The sequence below is a fragment of the Mycteria americana genome, chromosome 4 (assembly GCF_035582795.1).
Source record: "Mycteria americana isolate JAX WOST 10 ecotype Jacksonville Zoo and Gardens chromosome 4, USCA_MyAme_1.0, whole genome shotgun sequence".
NCBI classification, from domain to species: Eukaryota; Metazoa; Chordata; class Aves; order Ciconiiformes; family Ciconiidae; genus Mycteria; species Mycteria americana.
In genome coordinates this window covers 26436057-26458936 of record NC_134368.1, presented here as the reverse complement: position 1 = coordinate 26458936, position 22880 = coordinate 26436057, and the positions used below count along the sequence as shown (strand labels likewise).

Sequence of the window (22880 nt, the reverse complement as noted above, 5' to 3'; positions counted from 1 at the left end):
TCTTAGAACATTTAAAAAACATCCTTAGGTTATATTACTTTTGATGCAGTGGAGAGAGGGGCTGGTTGCTCAGCCCTGCAGTTGTTAGGAAGACTGTAAGTGGTGTTTGCAGGTACAATGCGTTGTTGAACTCAGAAAAAATGTAGTTCTACAGAGATATCCATGTATGCTATTTGTATACACACACACTACCCAGGCTGGAACAGAGAATTTCCAGATAATAGCGCAGACAGTTTCTTCAGTTAGTTACACAGTCATTTCTTTGGCATTATCCAGGCTTTTTTCTTTAATGATAACTTTTAATTTATAAAATCAGATTGCAACAATTGTAATACATTGAGGTACTGTACAACTCTCCTGTAAGGACAAATGTCATTCAAAAATGAATACCAAGTACTGTAACTCCAGTAATACAATTGCAGCTACCGCTGAAAGGGACTGTTACTTGCATACGCATAACCACGAAGATACCGAACACTGTTACTTGTTTAGTCAGCAACCTAAGGAACAGCTCTAGTGAGAATCCGGTTATAAGGATTGGTTAAGAGGTCACCCTATTCCTTTTCTAATACAATTTACATGCATTTCGACAACTCAAAATAACAAACATTGCTTACCTTGCGCAACAGCAGAGTGTATTTTTTCCACATCAAATTTAATCTTTGACCTTCCAGGTGCACTCAACATTTTTTCCCAAATCAAAGTTACATCTTTTAAGCATGGTGTGATTTCTTCATAGTCAAGTTTCAGACGTCTGTTCTGCAAATTGTTTTCTGAAGCTAGGAAGTGATATCACGAATGTACCAGTTAATATTGCTTAGTATTTGTAAAATGGATTAATTTAACTTAGAACTTCATCATGCAATCCACCTAAAATTAAATCTTATTAATTCTGAAACGTTACATGTCTAAATTTTTTAATTGTGGGGTGTTTTGGTTTGGGTTGGGTTTTTTTTCTTTAAGATATTATATGCAATATTAACTGTGTTTGGTCTGTTAAATTAAGTTCCTTAAAGCTAGTCAACTCTTAAATCTGAAGAAACATGAGAGATGATGACTAATGAAATAAATGCAAGATTTTCCTAACAGGATTTTTCAATTTCCCAGATCTTAAAAAAACATTAGTGCAGAAGACCCACACCAAATAAAAACACAAAACCAATATAGTCATGTATTTCTTATGCATACAGCTCCATAATAGTAATGACAAAGTAAAAAAATGACTTTAAAGGTGATCATTCACATGTTCATTTTTATAGAATACATAAAAAGGAAAGTTCAAGTATAGAAAATTTCAGAACCCTGAACACAAATAGGACTATAAACACTATATATACATGGGGCTCTCTTGAAGTCTCCACTGAAGAAATCAGAACAAGGATCAATGCATAACTCAGTCTTAAATAAGACATTTTAGCTCATCAGAGCTCCTGGAGCAAAGATGCATTGTAGTATTGGTGATTTTCTCAGATTATGATTTATAAGAATACTCCACTGTATCTTCATGTGTTATCTATAAGGGATTAGAAAAAAAAATAATCAATAGCTGGGAAAGCATCAAAGAACCATGGCAAAAATGAAAATGAATTCTGTAGCTGACTGTTAATTCCAAAGTTTAGAAGTGGAGCGAGAATTTCAAAGGGACTCCTAGCAAAGCTTTTAAGTTTTGTTTCTGTGGGGGCTTTTTAGTACTAGAATGTACCCGGAAAAAAGGCTTTATTAATGGCATTCATGTAAACTAAATAATAAAGCACCTTTTGGGACAGTGGATGAATTTGTGCAGGTCAGGAGACTGAAAAAAACAGAAGAGGTCTTTCAGCTCAGATGGAGAAAAAAGGTGCAGTGCAGATGAGAGAGAAAGATGTCAGACATCTATTCCTAAAAGGCATGAAATGCTGAAAGCAAATGTTACAAGGAAACCGAGACGAAGCTACAAAAAGAGCACTAAGGAGCAACATAGACTGTGGTAAGTCTACGGCGAATTTAACAAAATGGGTATTTTAGTTTTTCAACTGGGCTGTAATGTGGCTGAGGATTCAACGCACCTAGTTCCAGGACAAGAGTCCTGGGATATAGTCAGCAGCTCTCTACTTGCAAAAATGATCAGAGCACAGGTTCAAAAGACAGAAAGGACTGAAAAGGTTCTATAGTATTCAACAAAAACTAAAAAATACTTCTCCTCAATAACAACCTTTGAGCAAAGTACAAATAACATGATTTGGAACCATGTTTATAAAATAGTGTACCATGAAGTGACCCTGATTTTTAATCATGTGGCCATGATGTATTCACAGTACTTCATTGTTGTGAAGATGCATTACTGTAATGCTAACAAGGTACTCTCATTTTGAGAACATTCTGCAATACATCATAAGCCTACTGCTACTTTTGACGATTTCACACCATGAACTCACAACATCACACTCCTATGCATTACAGTCTTGAGACAATATATGTAAAAAGATGTTATCTTTTGTTAGTTTAACTCTCCATTGTTTGTATGTTCCACTTGTTTATATAAATTTACTAAACAGTTTAAAATCACCTGAAATTTACATGGCCCATAATGACACTAAAATAGCCACTACACTAAGCTCATCTTGTTCCGAGATCTGTATCTGCAATTAAGGTTTTTTAGGTTATCAAATTCTGAGAGTCGAAAAGGGTTAGCTTATCCTGTACTTCCACTAGCTAAAACAGGATTTTAGATTTTAAAAATGGAAAAAGAACTGTTTATATCTGGGAAGTGTCCACCTTACCTCTTTATCCTGTAGTTGGGATAACTCTATCTCAGCCGAAACCAGGACAACTTGTTAAAATTTTTATGGATATTAATGTCCTGCAGTTGCCAAAAACTTGACTGCAGGCTGTAGATTCATATAACTTGAATACAAGATAATTTAAAAAAAAAACCAAACAGGGAAATTTATTTCTAAATGCTAGGTCCCATAAAAATTCCAAGTTACAGAACGACTTGATAGAAGCTCATTTATGACAGCAGTGCTCTAAGCTGAAGGGACGGTATAAATCATCGCTCTTGGTACCTCTTTCTCCAGATGGTCTTGGCCCCTTAGCCAAGGGCATTGTATATTTGGTATCCATTGCCATATTTTATTTTATTGGATTAGCAAGAACATTTGCTGGTAACATGCCTGTCACCTGTGAGGTTCTTAGGAAATTCAGGTATCAGGTGTCCTTCAGATATCAGGGTTGAAATAGGAAAGCTATACTACTGGCCTGGTTTCGGCTGGGATAGAGTTAATTTTCTTCCTAGTAGCTGGTATAGTGCTGTGTTTTGGATTTTAGTATGAGAATAATGTTGATAACATACTGATGTTTTGGTTGTTGCTAAGCAGTGCTTATACTAAGTCAAGGACTTTTCAGCTTCCCATGTTCTGCCAGGTGCACAAGAAGCTGGGAGGGGGCACAGCCGGGATAGTTGATCCAAACTGGCCAAAGGGCTATTCCATACCATATGATGTCATTCTCAGTATAGAAACTGGGGGGAATTGGCCGGGGGGCAGCGATCGCTGCCTGGGGACTGGCTGGGCATTGGCTGGTGGGTGGTGAGTGATTGTATCACTGGTTTTTTTTTCCTCCTGGGTTTTGTTCCTCTCTCGCTCTCTTGTTGTTTTCCTTCACATTACAATTTATTATTTTTTTTTTGTTCCAATTATTAAACTGTTCTTATCTCAACCCACAAATTTTCTTACTTTTGCTCTTCCGCTTCTCTCCCCCATCCCACCGGGGCAGGGGGGAGGGTGAGCAAGCGGCTGTGTGGTACTTAATTGCCGACCAGGGCTAAACCACAAAAACTACTAGGAGCAAATAGCCTACAGGTGGGCTAAGTCTTCTGGGAGGCCATATCCAATGTCTGGGAGAAGTGTTTTCTCCTTCCAGCCAGGAGGAGTCTCAGCTTAAGTTTAAAGAAGGATTTCATGTTTGGTATACCGACCTTTTCACACAGCTGGGCCCTTTCTCTACACAGTTCTTCTTCCTGAAAGACAATCCTTCCTCAAGTTTACACAAAGGCAAAGAAGAATTGCCATTTTCATGCCACGTACCTCACCCCTTGAAGATCTGTATGCAGCTGCTACAATGAAATGTGTACTCTTAATCAGCTGTATTTTATGTGTAAAAGTTGCCACCACAACGGATTTGTTGCAGCTACGCATTCAGCCACAGAAAAATGTTGGTTAAGAACAACTGCAAATTCCAGTTTCTCAAGCTCCTTCTCATCACCCTTCTGACTGATCTAAGTCATTACTACTCCATACAAACCTTGCTTGCACAGTGTATGCACACAGGCAGGCACCCATAGAGGTCCACAACCAGCTCCTTAAGAACTTCAATTCAACTTCAAGACTGGCTAAACAGAACGTTGCAATGACCAATACTTAGACAATGACCTATGGATGCGAATGTAGAAAAGAATTCAGTTCATGATAGTGATTGTGCTGAGTTCCTGGTCAGAGCTCCTAGACACCAGACTAAAAAACCCCAGCCATGGTAAAACTAAAAGAGTACCAATTAAGATCAAGTAAACAAATAATAAGGTGAAGTGATAAAAAAATTAAGTGTAAATTGTAACCTAAACTAATGAGAGTTGAGGAAGACGGTGCTAAACCGATTTACCTGTATGCTCCTAAAATGTTTCATTAAGGCTTGGTCCAATCCACTGCCAAGGCCACAGAGCAAATAAAAAAGTGAACTTGTATTGCAGTAGGGTGTAATCAAGAACTTCACCCACCTTGTAACTTCTGGTTTTCTTTCTCCATTCTGAGAAGCAGAATCTGCTGAATAATGGCTTTCTTCCACAACTCGCGAAGCTCACGGGGTGTCCGTTTCCTTTCCTCTTTCACTGGCCCAAAGGGGCCATCTTCACACACTGGTTCCAATGGGGATCTCGGTGGAAGTTCTCCCAGTTCGGAGTAATCTTTAAAAGAGAGAAGCTGTTGTGAACTACTTAGATTTCATAAATACGTGAATGAAGTGACACATTTTCAAAGATTGCATATATATACATACATATCTACATACACACACACACACACATATACATGTGTACGAGGTAGCAATACCAAGCAAGGTTTCCCAAATGACAGTTTCAAGCAGATTTACAAGCTGCTTCTGAATAAGAATCATATGGGCCAAAGCCTAGAACATTTTTTTGCTATAATCTGATAAAAACATTGTATCATACACCAAGACCATGGCTTGCTAATTACAGCTTTACAAGGAAAGAACGAAAAAGGAAAAGGCAAGTCTGAGAAATTGCAAAAATACAACCTCCAGCTGAAACCTGGCATAATTCAAACAGCAGATCAAATCAAATAGAGCACCCACATAATTTAAAGAATAATCTCTAAACCGTGTTTAACAAAGAAAACACACGCCCTTAGCTGCACAAACACACCACCACCTAAGGCCATACAATGGGATGATTACCAGTTCTTAAAGTAAACATGCAGAAAGGGAGACAAGCACCTAGGACACGTTTGCTCTCACTTCTAATTTTTAACCATGTCATAACCTTCTGCACTTTTTCTTTTGGCTTCAGCTGGTCTACCACAAAATGGATCATTTTGTCAAGCATGCAAGGTAATTCTAAGAAGACTGAAAACACTACAAAAGAAAGTGAACATTAAATAAATCCCAGGCAAATTCAAAAACTTTTTTTTTTTTTTAGAGAAAGGCTAAACAACATTGTTTTTAATCAAGTTCTCAACGTAAGAAGCGTAAGTTCTTACGATTTGTTTTCTTAATGCCTGCTACAGTATCACTTAATTTTATTGTTTTATACAGCTTCTCTGAAGGCTCAATAGTCCTTGACATAACCTGTATCCAGAAGAAAAATTACTCAATTCACTACCTTTAAAATGAATGGTCAAAACCACCCATCTCTTCCTACCAAATCCCAAATGGAAAGCCATCACAACAGCACTTCTTCAGCCAAACAGAGTGGCTGTGAAAGGTCTCCCCAAGGACAAGCTGACCAGTTATGCATGCAAGAAAATGCTTTAAACATCAGTGCAACAAAAACCATTCCCGGACTCTCCAGCCAAGGACAAGTACATCTGTGCATGCTATTTCAAACAGCTCCTGAAGAAGGGACACTCCTATTCTGCGTGGTAGCTCAGTGGTCCATTTCTTTATCATTGGCTAGCACAGTGATAAAGATTTTGAATTAAACACACACACACAAATTCTCTCATCTCTACAAACTAACAAAATAGGAGGGTTTTCACCCCTTCAAAATCTGCTCAGAAAGCTACCATATATTGACTCACATGGTTCATATGCAGCTATTCTTTTCTTGTTTGTTGAAAGGCACTCGCACAACTAAGCTCAGATGACTAAATAAGAACCGAAACATCCACAGCTGTTGGCTTCTGCTTTTCTAAGTTTTGCCACTGTCAATCTTTTGCTCTCAAAGAGTCAGAGACAAATAGGGTGGGTCCAAAACCACCTGTTTCCTTATAGAACATCTATTTGTTTGTCACCACAGTTAAATTCAAGGGCTAAAGGGCTAAAAGGGCTAAATTATACATATAAAAATAAATTCAACATTATCAGCTAGCAGCACAAATTAAACCTTTACAAACTTGCACTCTGGATGTAAGGGTGGATACCCACACTTTGCTTACCTACAGCATTTCAGAGAACAATGAACTTCATGGGAATGTGAATTAGGCAAAGGACAAATATTTGACACTTTAATGGCAATCATCATTTGTTGCAAAGAGAAGTAGGGAACACTAACAGAAGCATTCAAAAGTACAGCTGGTTATGAAAAATATCAATACAATGAAAAAATTATATCACTTAAAAGAAGCTAGGAAACATTCATTTAATTTTTTTCTTTACAGGTAAATGGAAAGAATTCCGTGGGCTAAGATCTGCAGTTTTAAAAGAGGTTTAGGTAAATATCATCAGGTAGAGAAGCAAGACACACTTGATAATCCTCAACTTGTGTTGACAATTAAAGGAAAAATATTTTGATTTGATTGCTGTTTTTGATGCACATACTATACTGTCAACAGTGTTCTGTACATATAGTAGCTTTCATGACGATTTTTCTTAGTGCCTATTAAAGAACATTATAAGGGAAATGCTCTTAAGGATAATGCTGGTAGACCTGCCTTAATTTGCTTGAATAAAATAATAAACTTAAAATAAAAATACCATCTCGAAGGAAAGTTTTTCATTTTCTCTAAGGCTGCATTACATGCACAAAGTAACATCGCCATAAGAAAGAGGAATTAATGAAAATGGTCACCAAACATTAATGCAAAAAGTAAAAGTGATCCAGATAGGTACACCCTTATCCACTGTACGCTATCTGTAGTCTATTCACTTCTTACTACATTCTTATAGCATCCAATATAGAATGCATGTACATCTTGAGGGAAACAAATCTCTTCTCACCCTACACATCCTCTCAGTGGTTTATGGATCTCCTTTAGAGTCAGATGCATATTCTGGTTTTATGCATGTACATATGCATGTCTGTTAGAAAATATCAGACTATCTACAGAGACAGTTTATGGTTACCCACTTGCAAAAGAAACAGGCTGCCAAAAACCATACAAGGAAATGGATTAAACATGTTGCATTCCTAAAGCAAGAATCAACATATCAAAGACCTAAAATCTTCCTTTTTTAACATGCACATTCTACTTTCTCAGTGCAAATTTTGTGGATTGGTCTTCAAGTACCAACTTAACAAAATACCACCTTCTAATTTATTTGAGACGTTACTCAATTCTCACCCTCCAGTGATCAAACTTACTGTGGCAACACTTGAACCTCTGCAAAGCATTAATTACTCGAATCCATGGTCCTGCTTCTATTTAGGCTGAAAATTTCTTGTCTATTACTGACTAACCTGATAAGATCAGTATTCACTAAAAGAAATTTAACTTACAATGCTCAAGGCTATAAAAGAAAACAGAAAGGTTACAAAATTCTATAGGCTAAACAATTATGATTATCAACCCTACCTCTAACTCTTCTGTGGAAGAGTCCTAGGCTTGATTTTTGCCTTCCAAATGGCAGCTCCTTTTCTATCCTTTCTTTCTTCTTATCACTTGTGGACATTTAACAGAAAGTCTAAAGTCTACTCTGATAAAGTGCAACACATTCACAATCTGCCTTCCCTCCCATCTCCATGCCGGCATGTAGCAGGATGTATAGAAACCCAAATGAACCTGTTTAACTGCTCAGGTGGCTTGTCTGAAGTTTGCAGAGTTGCATCAGCTGTTTGGCTGGTAAAGAAGGCGGGGGAGGTGGAATGTGCAGGTAAATCCCTCAAAGCAAAGTAAAAAACCAGATATTTGGTAAGTCAGCACTAACCCATGTCCATGAATATACAACAAGGTGATCAACAGACATGCCATCTGGCTCCCAGATCCAGAACAGACAAGAGTAGAAATGCTGTAACAAGAAACTTATTATTTCATTATTATGCACAAACAATCTGGAGGATAGCAGAGAAAGCAAAGATAAATAGTAGAGCAACTCAACTGAACATAACTGGGAGCTCATGTTCCACTGAATCGAACTGCCATGCGTTAAAATCTAAGTAATGCGCAGCCTTCAAAACCTTTATGAGATTAGTAACTGCACTTAAGCAGGATCTGAACACTTCAGCACACACTGAAAGACTGCTTCCCTGTTCATCTGCCAACCTCGTCAGCTTTTGTTGACTCCTATTCCATGTTTGACCTGTACTCCTTTCAAATATGTTGCTCCCTTCCCTGGAGCTTCCATATAAAATTCTACCTCCTGTGCTGGGTTTGGCTGGGATAGAATTAATTTTCTTTATAGTAGCTAGCATGGGGCTATGTTTTGGATTTCTGCTGAAAACAGTGTTGATAACACAGGGATGTTTTAGTTGTTGCTAAGTAATGTTTGCACTAGTCAAGGACTTTTCAGCTTCCCATGCTCTGCCAGGTGCACAAGAAGTTGGGAGGGGGCACAGCCAGGATAGTTGATCAAAATTGGCCAAAGGGCTATTCCATACCATATGATGTCATGCTTGGTACATAAAGCTGGGGGAAGAAGAAGGAAGGGGGGACATTTGGAGTGATGGTGTTTGTCTTCCCAAGTAACCATTACGCGCGATGGAGCCCTGCTTTCCTGGAGATGGCTGAACACCTGCCTGCCCATAGGAAGTAGTGAATGAATTCCTTGCTTTGCTTTGCTTGCACACGTGGCTTTTGCTTTCCCTATTAAACTGTCTTCATCTCAACCCACGAGTTTTCTCACTTTTACTCTTCTGATTCCCTCCCCCATCCCACTGGGGGGGAGTGAGCGAGCGGCTGTGTGGGGCTTAGTTGCTGGCTGGGGTTAAACCACAACACCTCCATACACGGTACTTCTACAAGCCTACCACACTTCTACTCTTTAAGGTTGAGGATTGGGCAAGTTGACTCAATAACTATTACTATATTTTATCAACACACAGGTTATTTTCCATTTGAAGTTCATACTTGGACTACCCTTCAGAATTACTCTTCTGCGCAAGGGACTTCTGCAAGTCTGTGGGTCCAAACTAAGTATTCCTTGAGAAACAATATACTTCACTGGGAAAGCCACCAGCTTTCCTGTGCTTGTGAGAACCTGTGCAAGGTAATGAACTGCAGATGAAACTGCTCACGAAGCAGATGGAAATGCTGCGCAAATGTACTAGTGCATCCATATCTACCTCAAAAGCACTGCTCTGATGCTCCCACCACTTACACTACCCAAGAAAGTACAAGGCCAATAGGAACAGTGGACCGAGATGGAATTTTTACAGCAGATCCATTCACTTACACTCAGCTCTTTGGCTTCACGTGGCAGTGCTTCAATCCTAAGATGCAGAGTATCCCTACACTCCAAATGGATCAACAGATGCATTACACAAAACTTTCATGTGCAAAGATGACACACAAAGTACAAAAGACTATGAAGAAAGTATCACGGTATATTGCTACCAGAGACCACACTAAAGAAAGTTTGTAAATTAAAAGCTGGTGAATGACTGCAGTAGTAATTAAAACAGACAATATTTGACTGGTAGTGATATAAACAGGAAATTTAATTAGCTCCAGAAGAAGCTACAATGAATATAGAGCATTTGCTGGGACCTGTGGGAGAACATTAAAGTATTCCAACAGTGAGTTATTGAAATGTTGCCTTAAACCTTGTTTTTTTAGGAACTTTCATTTGTAATTGACTAGAAATTTAATTGATCAATAGTTTCTTATTCAATCAATCTCAGTATTAAACAAGGCTTTCCAAAACCAAGAAGAAAAAAAAGGAAACCCACTAAGAAAAACCACACACACAAAGTAAAAAACAACAGAAGTGACAAACCCCCCTAAAAGCCTAAGTTTTAAAAACATTCTTTCAGAAGCACTTAGTATAACCAACCTCAAATACCAAAAACAAGATAACAAGGTTCATCTTTGACTAGAAACTGCAACACTTCATGTAGAAAAGAAGGGCTTGTTTTACTTTTATAGGAAGCTAATAGGGAGGAGGCTCAAATATAATGTGTTACTGCCATCCTCATTATGGAGTTGTTTACACATGGCGCTCTGTTTGCAGTGTTTACCAGTCACATCTGCTCTCCAGGGTTAAGAAGTCAGGCAAGATATGGTGAGATGTGGATGGAAGAAGTCCATTAAGCATTTTATTTTCTGCATTACACTATTTTTCTTTGTTGCATTTTAAACATTACAAAATTCAGCTTAGCAAACAAACAAGAGAATGTTCACAATCATGTAAGATTAAATTGCCCAAAAGAAAGGACTTTCACAACATCCTTAGTTAGTTCTCTTCAGATCTTCCATTCAGGTAGTGCAACACCTTCTTTCATACATGATACAAAATTAAAGAGGAACTGCAAACTTCTATAACCAAGGATATAATATTCCTATTATTTTACATGGATGCCTGGAATATTTGACTTCATAACCAAATGTTATGAACATGACCAGGAGCCTTCTGTTACCAGAAAGCGTCAGAGAGGGAATCACAAGAAGCATCAAGTTCTTCTAGCCTGACATACAACTTAAGGCAATGGCTGAATGAGGAATTCCTGAAAAATTGTGTATTTCCATACAGTTGATTAAAATCAGCTCCAAGAGATGCTTTAGAGTTTGATTTTTCTTTTAAAGCCAAGAGCTTCTTAAAAAGTAATCACTACCTCCAAATTTACCCCATTTACTAATATTATCAAGCCCTGAGAAACGAATGCCCTGATATTTCAATGGGCACAGAAGCTGTCATGCATTTTATGTGGTACTTACTGCTTGTAGCCAGGCTCCTATGCTGCAAATCAAGATTATGAACATATATATTCACTCTGAGAGGGACAGAACTGAGTAATCGATTCTAACCAACTGGCTTTATTACAGCATTTACAAAACTAGTCATTAGTTAATTAATAATCGTTTTGTTGCTAAAAAAGAACCATTAAAACAGTACTGGAGGACACATTACAAATAATTTACACCACATAAACATTCTAAGTATAGAATGCTAAAGCAACAGTTTACAGTATTCGCAATACTACTACAAAATGACTTAAAAAATATTTTTGCTTAAATAATGGAAGAGATCTAACCCTCACCACAAAGCAGATAAACAGATAGGTAGGTGCTAACTACAACTGGTTTTAAGAACAACAGTTCTTCAAATCCAAACTTTTCTTCAGCACTTAGGATTTAACAGTTCGCTACCTCTGTCTGCCAGAGACTGAAACCCAATTCATTTTAATGAACGAATCAAGTTTTTTTTCCTGTACAGAGATACTTGTACTTTCTAAAAGAACTTTTTTTTTCTGCAAGTCAAGTTGTAAAATACTATGTAGTTGTTGTGGCTAAAGTTCCTTTTTTTCATCTGAATCTATTTTCTGAGTACTGCTAAGCAATATCAAGCATCTCATTCCTCCGAATCGCAATTTCTTTCACTGTTCAACATGTAACTCCACCCCACTGCCCACCTTAAAACAAATCACCCATTCTCCAACCTAAAACTGACACAGCTGTTATACAAATCTTGCTGTCTACTGCCAACACACCTCCCACAGCAAGAAAGCTCATGACAAGCACCATCACTTTCCCACCATTTACTTCAGAAAACTATTCACACCCCTTTTAAATCTAGCACTTGACTTTACTCTGCTGGGAGTTTCTGACAATCTGCAAAACAGTTCTCCTGCTATGACCAATTCTGAACAGTCAATTTGTGAAAATTGTAGTGAAAATAGTCCACTGCACAGAGATTTGTAGATGCTGAATAAAAGTATGCAAATATCCTGCTGCACTGCAGCGCAAGGTGAAGTTTCATGATCACTCTGCACCGATCTAAGTGTGTCCTGCTCCTGAGCAGGGTAAGAGCACCCACCCTCAGCTTCCAGACACGTGTCCCTGCCTGCCTCCCTGTGCCTGCTGCTCCAGTGCTAGTGTAATACTGTGAGTGGGACTAGAAAACTGATCCAACTGAAAACTAATCACCTTTTTTGAGTGAGCTCATACTTCGGCTGGTTTAAAATGATCACAGAGTTGTTCCCTTCACCTTTTTACCAGTGAAGACAGAGAACTAGGAAGTCCTAAACCATTTGCATAGTCACAGAATGGGGCTCTTCTTAGAGAGACTCTACAGAAGTAGGAAGATCTGGCTGCAAGTAGGGTGGGCAGGTATAAAGGTAAAAATCGAAGAACTGAAGAAACACTTTTATTACTTAGAATGTTTAAGACAGTGAGTGGGAGAGCCAGAGTGAATTTTGTTTACTCACACATAGAAAACAGGCCAAAAAAGCTTTAGAAAAGATTAATTAAAACCTTCTTTCAAAAGAAATATAGTATTGTAACAGATCAAAGTGTGATCCATTTTGTAAGTGTCCTCTTTTTCCATCTCTCCACTTTGCAAGACACAACACTCATTCCACTCCCACAAATCAAAAAAACCAGAAAAACGTCAGAGGACAAGACACTGAGTGTGTCTCAAGGTGGCAGTGAGAGAAACGCTGCCCCCCAGTGCACACCACCACACCACCCGCAGCAGCACAACCATTCCATGGGAAGCAGCAAACAGCAGGGGATAAGGTCGGACATTTGAACTGTAGCTTGCTGCAACAGAACTAGCATAATTCAACCCTGCAAACCTCCAGCTACCAGCTGGAAAGCAATAAAAATCTCTACAGATCATTTGACCTATGCAGAAAATCGTTTCTAGATCTCCAAACTGGAGATCAGCCTCATCTTCAGGCTTACCAGAGATCACCTGGCTGTCCTGCCAGGCAGCAAACTGCATAACGATTCTCCAATGTGCTTCATCGTAAAGTTATGTACAGAAGGAGGGGAAAATAGCGAGGAAACGGGAAAGCGGCAGCATCAACAAGCAGGAGGTGGCTGGAGGAGGGCCTGCACATGAGACATTGCCCCTATAACCAAAAGTAATGGTTTCCTGTACCTGAGGCTTTCTGTTGTCTCAGAGCGCTCACCTTGCCTGAGCATGGCTGGATTGAGTCCAGTCATCAGGCAAAGCAGGAATCTCAAATGGCAAGAGAAAATGGCTTTCTAGTGTGTCTATTTGCAATATTTTTTTAAACTCTACTGATTTAGGACTGTTTTTCATTTTACTCATGAACTAGTAAGAAATGAACACCCTCCTTCAGGTATAATAAAAGCGTCCTTTTAAATAATGGTGTCTGCAAAACAAAGAGTGTGCTCTCTGCCTGGTAATACATGATGAAACCACGAAAGCACAGCCAGCATCATTTCTCTCCAGCTGAGCTACAAGAAATTAAGTTTTAGCTCAAACTACTTATGAGCACCTCCTATAGAAGTAAAGGATCCAGAAGTGCAAGACAGTGGGACTCAAAGTGCTGTCAGCTTCATGTGGGAACTCAGGACACTAGACACATCTCTCAAGGTCAGAACCTCATACGATTAAGCTTAAAATTTCTGCAAAAGCTATGTACCAGTTGTCTGGGTTTTCTTTTTTTTTTTTTTAAACTTTTAGTAAATACACCTTCATATCCTGCTGTGTTAGCCACACAGAGAGTGGCAATGAACATGATGCATCTTGACATTCAGCTCACCACTTGCCTATACAAATGGAATCACAAATGTCAGGATCTAGATCTTTCCGTGTGCATAAAGCTTAGTGTCTCTAGTTCTCTTTAAATCTTACACATGCATATTTACTGATTACAACCCAAAGAAGTTACAGCCACAGAGCAGTTTCATTTTGTTGACAGTGCCTGCCCACACGTAGTCAAAGCAGCACATAGTTCAGGCATACTGGTGGATTTTATGTTTAATACAAAGTTTAGTAAAGCAGCCTATGCTGAGCTTGAAAAACTTTATCATCTCTGACTCACAGAGATCTGGGTCTACTGGTTGGCTGACTTACCAACTTTTTAAAAATCCCTAGCCTTTTTACTTATTGCTGTCCTGCAGAGTACCCTGGAGTGGTGTGTGGGCTATTGCACACGAATGGAGAAATTGGTCAGTGGAGTCACAGTCTATGAAGGGAAACTCATGAATGTTCCCTTGTTTCTCACTCTTCAGGCTTACTTTTGCAGAACGCAACAAAACATGTTATCTTTAAAACTTTCTTTGCCCTTTGTCCAATTTGGCTGAAATTGATCTTTTGGTGATACATCAGCTGTTTGCATAAATTCTGTTTCCAAAGAAAATCAGTCTAAAAAGAGCGAGAAAGACTTAAAAAAAAAAAAGTAGTACAGGTAACTTATCAAATCAATTAACCCCACTGCATGTGCTGCTTCTCCTTGAGAGAATATGAAAGAAAGAGGAACAGGATAATGAATGATAGCTAGTTACATCTACTTTGGAACTACAGAGGTTACTAAGTTAACTGTGGTGGTGAGTCCAATGTAAGATCATCTGTACAGAAGCCCTCTTAAAGGCTACAGAGACTGGATCATGAGTAAGTATCCTTTACTGCCAGAAATGTTCCAGGAGTGCATGAAAATCCAAATGGAAAAACCCAATACCTGTTATAAATAATTAAAAAAAAACCACCCCTAACTCTGAGTTTTCTCCTTCTGTTCATAAATTGAATATGTACATTGGAACAAAAACAGAAAAAGAAAACAAGAGTGAAGAAAAAGGCCAGATATTTTAAATTGCTCCTCCTATTAATAGCACTTCCTGTTTTCCATTTTGGCCACACTTGTTTCTCCAACTATTCTGCTCAACTATCCAGCTGTAGGTTGTTAAGATTATATCTTGCAGCTATTATGTCTCAGAGGAAATGCTTGGATAGGCAATTTAGGGGTTTTTTTTCCTATTTAATATGGGAAGGTTTTGTGGCTTTCAAAAACAAGACAGACTATTTCCAGTCGCAAAAAGATGCATCAAACCCGCAAAAACAGTAGCTTCACAGAACAGCTGAGATTGAACAGCTCCTTCATATGCCTTGAAGTATAGGAGACCATTTCACATGTATGTTTACACAACATGCTCTTGAGATCACTTCGTTCTGAAGTACACTAAATTTGAGAGGCATCTATGCCCACATACAGCTTACCCCATTGTCAGTCAAATTACGTTGCAAGCAACGCATTAATCACAGAAACATGTTTGTTATATGCTGTGTCCAGTTAATCAAGGTCTCTCTTTAAGATGCAAGAAAAATGTCTCAGTAACATTAAGGTGGTTACTTTTTATTGCATTTACTATAATGTACTGCTCCCTCCTGTTCCCTTATACTTATTTCTCATACAATGGCTTTAGATATCAGTCAGAAGGTAGAGCTTGCAGAGCTCAAACTTTGAAATTCAAACTTTAGTGAGCCAGACACCATTATCTACAGACACAAGCTTCTCTGAGGCATTCTTGGCCTCAGCATGTGCTGAGATGCGTAAAATGATGCACCTGCATGCTCATGTCCAGTGATTTTTTTCTAGTCTGTGATTCTTTAGCTCTACAGAATTTCAGGAAATAAATATGAGAACAGTGGATAACTATGGCTCAAGTGGCAAGTGGCATAGACTGGAGCAGCATACATGAGGTCAAATTCAGTCTGCTATGAAGTACATGCTACAGAACTCAACTGAGGTAATAAAATAAATTTAATTCCTTCTGCTAGGCCTGGATTTTTCTAGTCCTTAATTCTATACTCCAACATGGAAAGATGAAACAGAAGCATCACCTTTTCTTCAGAGCAATACTTGGTGATACATTTTTTTCCCAGAACTCATTAAAATAGTGCACATAAAAATAACTTCTTCTCTGGTTAGTTAATTTGACACAATCGGAACTACGTTACATAGAAAGCTGAAAAATAAAAACTCAACAGCTGATGAGCTTGGCATGACCAAAAAGTAGGTGGGAAACTGCAAAGACAGTACAAACAGAGGAGCGGACAAATATGTCCACTTGGTAGACAAAATGATCCACACTTCACAGATTACATCCACTAACAACGTTCGTGGGAGCAAATAAACACAGACTTTACCATCATATCGGCTAGGAGAATCACATGCTTTCTGAGGGGTTGCCACTCGCAGGAATATCTGTTGCCTCCATGAATGCCGTCGAGTCCTTACAGGGCTGTCCGCACCAATGGCCTGGTGGCTGTGTTTGGATTCGTAGTCGCTAAAATTGTGGAACACAGAATGGCGTGTGAGTAGGTTACCTGAATCTGCTCATAACAGTGACACAGTCTTCAGTGAATACAATAACAGGAACCACCAACTAAGCACTGCAGTGTGCTGTGCACATGCTCGGTCAAGCTCTGAGTGTTAGGTAGGTGAAGCTTGCTTTGTGGCAGCAGGCTTATACAAGGCTGCAAACATCACTTAGATTCACCAAAAGGGGCTGGCGGCTCTGTGCAATCTGCTTTCTCCAGTTTTAATTAATTTTCAGCTTTCTTTGCAGCAGTGTATTAAACACAACGCATTAAAGACACATACACCATAATGTATCTTTACCATTCTGCTATTTAAATGCCATCCACAAAATCTAGCAATTATTCATAGGAGACACAAAGAACTGCTGATGCCTTTTATCAGCAAACATCAAGGAGCTTTATAAACACCAACTAAACTTCCAACCTTCTGTGAACTGGATATGTAATAAAGCTTTTAACCTTTGTGTTTGCAAGTCACCATCTGAAGTAAGCAACAAACTTGGGAACAGTGTCCAGGAACCTTGGATGTTACTCCTTTGATGTAATCCACAAACTACATACAGAGGTTTTTATTCAGAATATTAAATGAAACAGTGAAGAGCAATGCTGTTTTCCTATTAAAAATCCCACTAATAACTTTCAGCCGTTACATCTTTAAACTATTCATTGCTTTATTCCAGCCATTGGCTAAATGGTTGCATGAATCTTTGTTGGAGCCGGAAGGGGTAAATGAACTTCAGATAGCTCTGGCAGCAACCGGGAAGAGCATTTTACAGGCCACCCTCTCCTTCCAATTTGAGGACACTGACATTGCTTCGGATGAACCATGTATATTCACTTAACCGAAAACTGCTAATACAGTCCTTTGGCAGGAATAATCACAGAAGTATAGATGGAAGTTGCATGACCATTACAACATCAAAATGGCTAAATTCTGCAATCTTAAGGGGAGAGGAGTCTGAGATAGCTCCATTCTTTTGACAGCAATCACATGCAGAATACATGCAAGCGAACTGTTGCACAAATCAGGTTTTGCAAGTGCGAGAAGCATTTGAAATATTTCAGACAAAGAAACCTTTGAAAATACAGTTTTACCTCCAGGCTTTAAGAGAGAACCCTACCTTGTCGTGCTCCTAAAGTCAGAGGTGTTATTTTCATCTACAGGAGCCAGAAATTTTAAGAAATTTGGCACAGAAGAGGAAGAATGAAGCTTTTTCCTTAAGGCAGTACGGTAGGAGATGCTGAGAGTGCAGTTGGGAAAAGTATAGTTTAGAACAAAGAAGTATAAATACACAGAATAAAAATAATACATACTGCTAAGTTTCAAACAAAAAGCAGCTAAATCCTGAAGGCCTGAATATCAAGGAAACCAAAGTCAAAACTGAAACTGCTAACAAAGTGCTACTTTGAAATTCGTATTTGTTTGGGCAAACTAAAGTGTTCCAGTATAAATAAACGTACTTCCAGTAAAGTCGTTATTCTTTGCTATATCCCAAGATTTTTAGTGCATGTTTCAAGTAAATTCCTTTAATATTACAAGAACTGACACCAACTTTATCATTGCACATTTACTTAAATATCAGTTTCAATGATTGACTAAGTTTGGGGGAAAAGGTTAGGAAAAGCTGACACTGATAATCATTGTGCTGGCAAATGAAAAACAAGACTTTGGCAAAAAAACATTTTGTAAAGCATTAACAAATGTTAATAAAAGTGTAATAAAACATTAACAAATGTTTTATTCAGACAAGCTTGGAACTTTTAAGTTAAAAGCTGAGCCTTCTGACTGATCATTTAGGATTGTGGCTCTATTTATGCACCAGACAGGAGCACTAATCAGATTTCATCAACAGTCTTCTGGCCAACATAATTCTGCTCTTTCTTTTAAAATAACAAGCCCCCAACATACTCAGAAGAAGGTTAATAGAAGGAAGTGAGAATAACTCAGACAACAAAAAGTTTCTGCATGGAATGAAAACATAGAAAATTACTTGGCTGGTGATACTAGAAGACCTTTTCTCAGAAGAGTACACAAAAACACGTGAGTAGGAGAATTCACTCCTGAAAAACTAAGTTTAAGAAAGAACTGCTTCTGATAAACCATAATGATGTATCTGGATGGCATTTAGCACTGTGTCCTGAAGATGTGAATGGGATGGGGGATACTCTGGGATATTACTAATAGGAAGTGAAGCTGTTCTTTAGTAGCTGGTACTGAGCATGAAGAAGAAAAGGCTGTAGCATGGTATGCCCTGCAAACAGGTTTCACTTATATTGTAAGTCCATCACAATCACATGGTAATTTCACTTACACAGTACAATCAACTTGGGCAGTTTGACTTTATTGATTTAAACTCATTAACCCATTTTCTATCCCTATCAATTTCCGCTTTCAGTCTTGTCGCTTAGAGGTTCAATATGGTATACCCTTAAATGACAGGGAAAGGGAAGGAGAAGTTGCTACTGTGCATGCAGAATCATTACCAAATCTACTTGGAAAAATCTGCTTTTGAGAATTTAACCTTCATGATTCAAGTAAGTCTTATTAAAATTAAGAGTAAAGAGGACACTGTAGACTCACATTTCCTCTCCTCAGTTATACCATAGTTCTGAGGTGACGCTAAATTAAGAGAGATGCTAGTTAATACTCAGCAAATACAACTGAAGGAACTGGTGAAACAAGGTTCTCAGTCAAGTATTTTCTCAGGATCAGAAGAATCAGCACCTTGAGGAAACAGGAAACCTTCACCCAAGAGAACAAAACCAAACAATAAACAGCAACAGCAATAAAAATTGCTCGCCAGTGGCCAGTGACTGTTGACAGCACTTCCAAGGACATTTGGTCTTATTAACCTTTTGAGCTAAAATAAGCAGTTTTAGCTCAAGAGGGTAAGAAGGGGTTTCATGGCTAAGATTTTCAGGGAGCTACTTGTTCTGGGTTCTCAGGGAAATGATGGGCTAATGTCCTTTTCTCAATGTGCTCTATATGTATTTTTGTTCTAAGAAAGGAGGCACAGAAAAGTCTCATTTGATATTGCTCAAAGTAACCAAGACAAATACATGAGCTGGTGGGTTGGGGTTTTTTGTTTATTGGTTTGTTTGTTCTTGGTTTGGGGGGGGTGGGGGGTGGTGTTGTTTGTGGGTTTTGGTTGTTTGTGGGTTTTTTTGTATTGGCTTTCCACAGTCCTGCTATTTCTTGCCCCATTTAGTTAGCTTAGTCAATTTGCCTTTAATGTCAGGCACAAAAGAATATTAATATGTTTCTGTGTTACCATGAACAAAGCAGAACAGAAATGAGTGATTCAGGAGGGACAGAGTGAGGTGGATCACAGGTTCTTGGCAACTTATCCCTCACGCAATTTAAGCAGTGCTGCTGTCTGCTGCATAACAAGTTGCTTTAGAGCAACTGGCTCTAAAGAAGGTCACGTGTCCATGTGTCTGAAAGAATTTTATTTATTAAAACAAAAAATTATGTAAGTAGCAGCTCTACATTCAGTAGCGGAGCAGCGTGTACCACCTTTGGTCTATATTAAATTATTTTAATTATTTACACTATAGAGCTTCATATTTATGACACGGTAAAACATAACCTACCCCAAACTATGTACAGGTGCTAGCTCACCTCTTTTGTGCAAAATGCCCACTTTGTTCTCCACTTGAATTATGCCTTAGATATTTAAAAAAGTTGGGCGAAGAGGCCGAGGGATTAAGACGAGCTAGAGTAGGAGAACGTGCAAGTTGACCAGAAGAACTTTTAGATTCGCCGACAGCTGCATTCAAACTGTTCAAACGAGAGCGAAGGAGTTGAGGTAGCACGAAGAACAAAACACAGTAAGGCGGGGGGGGGAGTGAAATCCCTTCTCTAATCTTTGAAAGGGACTTGGCATATACAAATGAGCCATTTCCTATGTTTTTCACAGTTAATGCCGTAACTATAAGAGGCTGAACATTTTAACCCAATCAGCAAAGTCCCAGGTACACACTTACAGGCTTCAGCAAGGCATTTCAGCATATGACTAAATTTAAACTCCCAAAAAACTGTCAATGACACACCCCTTTCTTCTCCCTCATGTACTCCTCCTTGGTTTCTATGATAAAGTCAGGCATATGATCAAGAGTTCTAATGGATGAGAAGTGAAATGCTACCTGAAGAACTGAATTTATTTACACTTTGGAAACTATTTATGAACTGAGGTAAGCTGTTCAAAAACACTCACAAAACATACAAGACATGTTAAAAGTCCATCATTCCAGTGATTTTTGAGAACTTTAAGTATACTTTTCTTCTAAGTTTTCCATTTCCCCTGGTTCTGTACATTTGCTATGAAAGGGAAGCAACAGTGATTTCTTTTTGGTTTGAGTTATGTGAGGGAGCAGGCACACACAGGTCTTACTAAAAATTACACGATCAAACCCAAATAGAAATAACCAAGGAAATGAAAAAGATACTTAATTTCTAGCTACATTCCTATAGTAAGATAGGAACTCATTGAACAAGCAGCTACAAGCATCAGCCAACACTCATGAAGAAAACAGACCAAAAACACAAGTCCTTAACTGCACTACAAAAACATTCTAGTATTTTAGAATCAAAAAGGTTCAAAGAAGGGACAAAAAGGCAACCCGGGTTATGTTTCCTTCAAATACTATAATTCTCTTTTTTTCCCCACTGTCATCACCTATTTCAGGCATGTTCATTTATTGCCCTGCCTCCTGCAGGGAAAAATGAGCTGGAACACATACAGATTTCCCACTAACTTGTGTAAACGAGCAGTTTTGGCAGTAAAACAGAAGCCTACAGACAGAAATGTTTCCATGGTAATTGGAAAAAGCCAGACAGAGGGAGGGAAAAAAAACTGCCATAAAGTTAAGAGGAGACTTTAGAGATGTAGAGGCAGGTTTTTGAAGGAGGATAGCTTGAAGAATATTAGCATGAAGGCCAGCAGTAGCTTGTTTTTGCAAGTAAAATCTACATAGGCTCATTGAAAAGTTAAGACAGGAGCCTCACCTCTATCAATGATTAGGCAATTTATGTCTTTTTTTTTTTTTTTTTTTTTGAAGTCACACATGAATTCACCAACTAGCAAGGTTTTCAGCATCACAAATGCTACCGGATTTTTCTCTATAAGTAGACAACAATAAGTAGCATTTATTTATACTGCTTGCAGATCAAAACAACAAAAATTACTGACTATTGCTTGCAAAAATATAATCAAACCCTTTAGGAGCAATCCTATATTGTGCTTACACTTAGTTTTGTGACATATATTGTGGAACTACACATCTCATGTTTTCTCTCCCCTGTAGAGCACACAGGGCTAAAAGTGTTTTTAAACAGGATACCTACAAACCTCCAAAGAATGACACACTGCTGCGATACATTTCTTATCCATTAAGAGGACATACCTGATACACAATTATCATCCCCAAATATGCCCTCAACAAATGAAATCATAGCCTGCTTTCAATAAGTCTTACTTTCTTTTGTGAGGAGTCTCTGTGCTCACGGAGTGATACCTCATAAGTTTCCTCTGGGGAACAGATGGTGATGTTTCAACAGGTACCAGAGATTCCTGGCTTTCTGTTGGCAAATGACTCAGTGTGTTTGCTCGCCTCCGAAAGCTTTGCTGAGGTAATGTAACAGACTGCTCAATAGGAGAATCATCTGTGTCACTGGAGAGATCACCCACTGATCCACTGGTCTCAACAGCGTTTTCTGTAGGAAGTGTAGGAAGTCTGTCTTTCTCCTTCTCACACAATGGTGGTTCCTAGCAGTGCAAAAAATAAGGTTATCAATACGTGGGTTTAAAATCAATCTTTGAGGCTGCAGTTCCATGTCATTATTCACATCCCACAGAGACCTGCTTCAAACTTGCATATTTTTATCATGACAGGTCAAAGAATCTTTCATGTTTTATGTCTTTGTGATTCATCATTTAGGTCAACAAATCACAGTCTCCATTTTACAGAGAAAAAGTAATTTTCAGAGTAATTGTATTTTACAGTATGTTGAATACAAGTCAGAAGAAATGGGGTCAGAACAGAACAGATGGGTCAGGTTTGGGTAACAGTGACAGCAATGAAAAGGGTGGCATTTCAGAGTACTGTATATTTAGCACCCCATCTAACAATATAATATTTCTCTTGTCTACCTGAAGATTCACACAAAGGACTTTAATCCTATGACTAGATGCCTGTTTCAGTCCAAAACCATGCATTTTCCT

The 22880-nt window shown here is 38.5% G+C and overlaps 1 protein-coding gene across 6 annotated transcripts in view; it reads right to left on the bottom strand.

Moving 5' to 3' along the window:
* TBC1D1 (TBC1 domain family member 1) overlaps window positions 1-22880 on the bottom strand; it is a 118556-nt gene that overhangs the window by 23494 nt on the left and 72182 nt on the right. For 4 of the 6 annotated variants that reach the window (XM_075499910.1, XM_075499909.1, XM_075499914.1 and 1 more), the window contains 6 exons: window positions 22135-22424; window positions 20279-20437; window positions 17778-17897; window positions 16483-16622; window positions 4751-4936; window positions 618-779 (listed from right to left, as the gene is read on the bottom strand). In XM_075499910.1, the coding sequence (XP_075356025.1) occupies window positions 618-779; window positions 4751-4936; window positions 16483-16622; window positions 17778-17897; window positions 20279-20437; window positions 22135-22424 (1057 nt within the window). The remainder of the gene's footprint in view (window positions 1-617; window positions 780-4750; window positions 4937-16482; window positions 16623-17777; window positions 17898-20278; window positions 20438-22134; window positions 22425-22880) is intronic. The other 2 variants (XM_075499911.1, XM_075499912.1) reach the window with 2 other exon arrangements.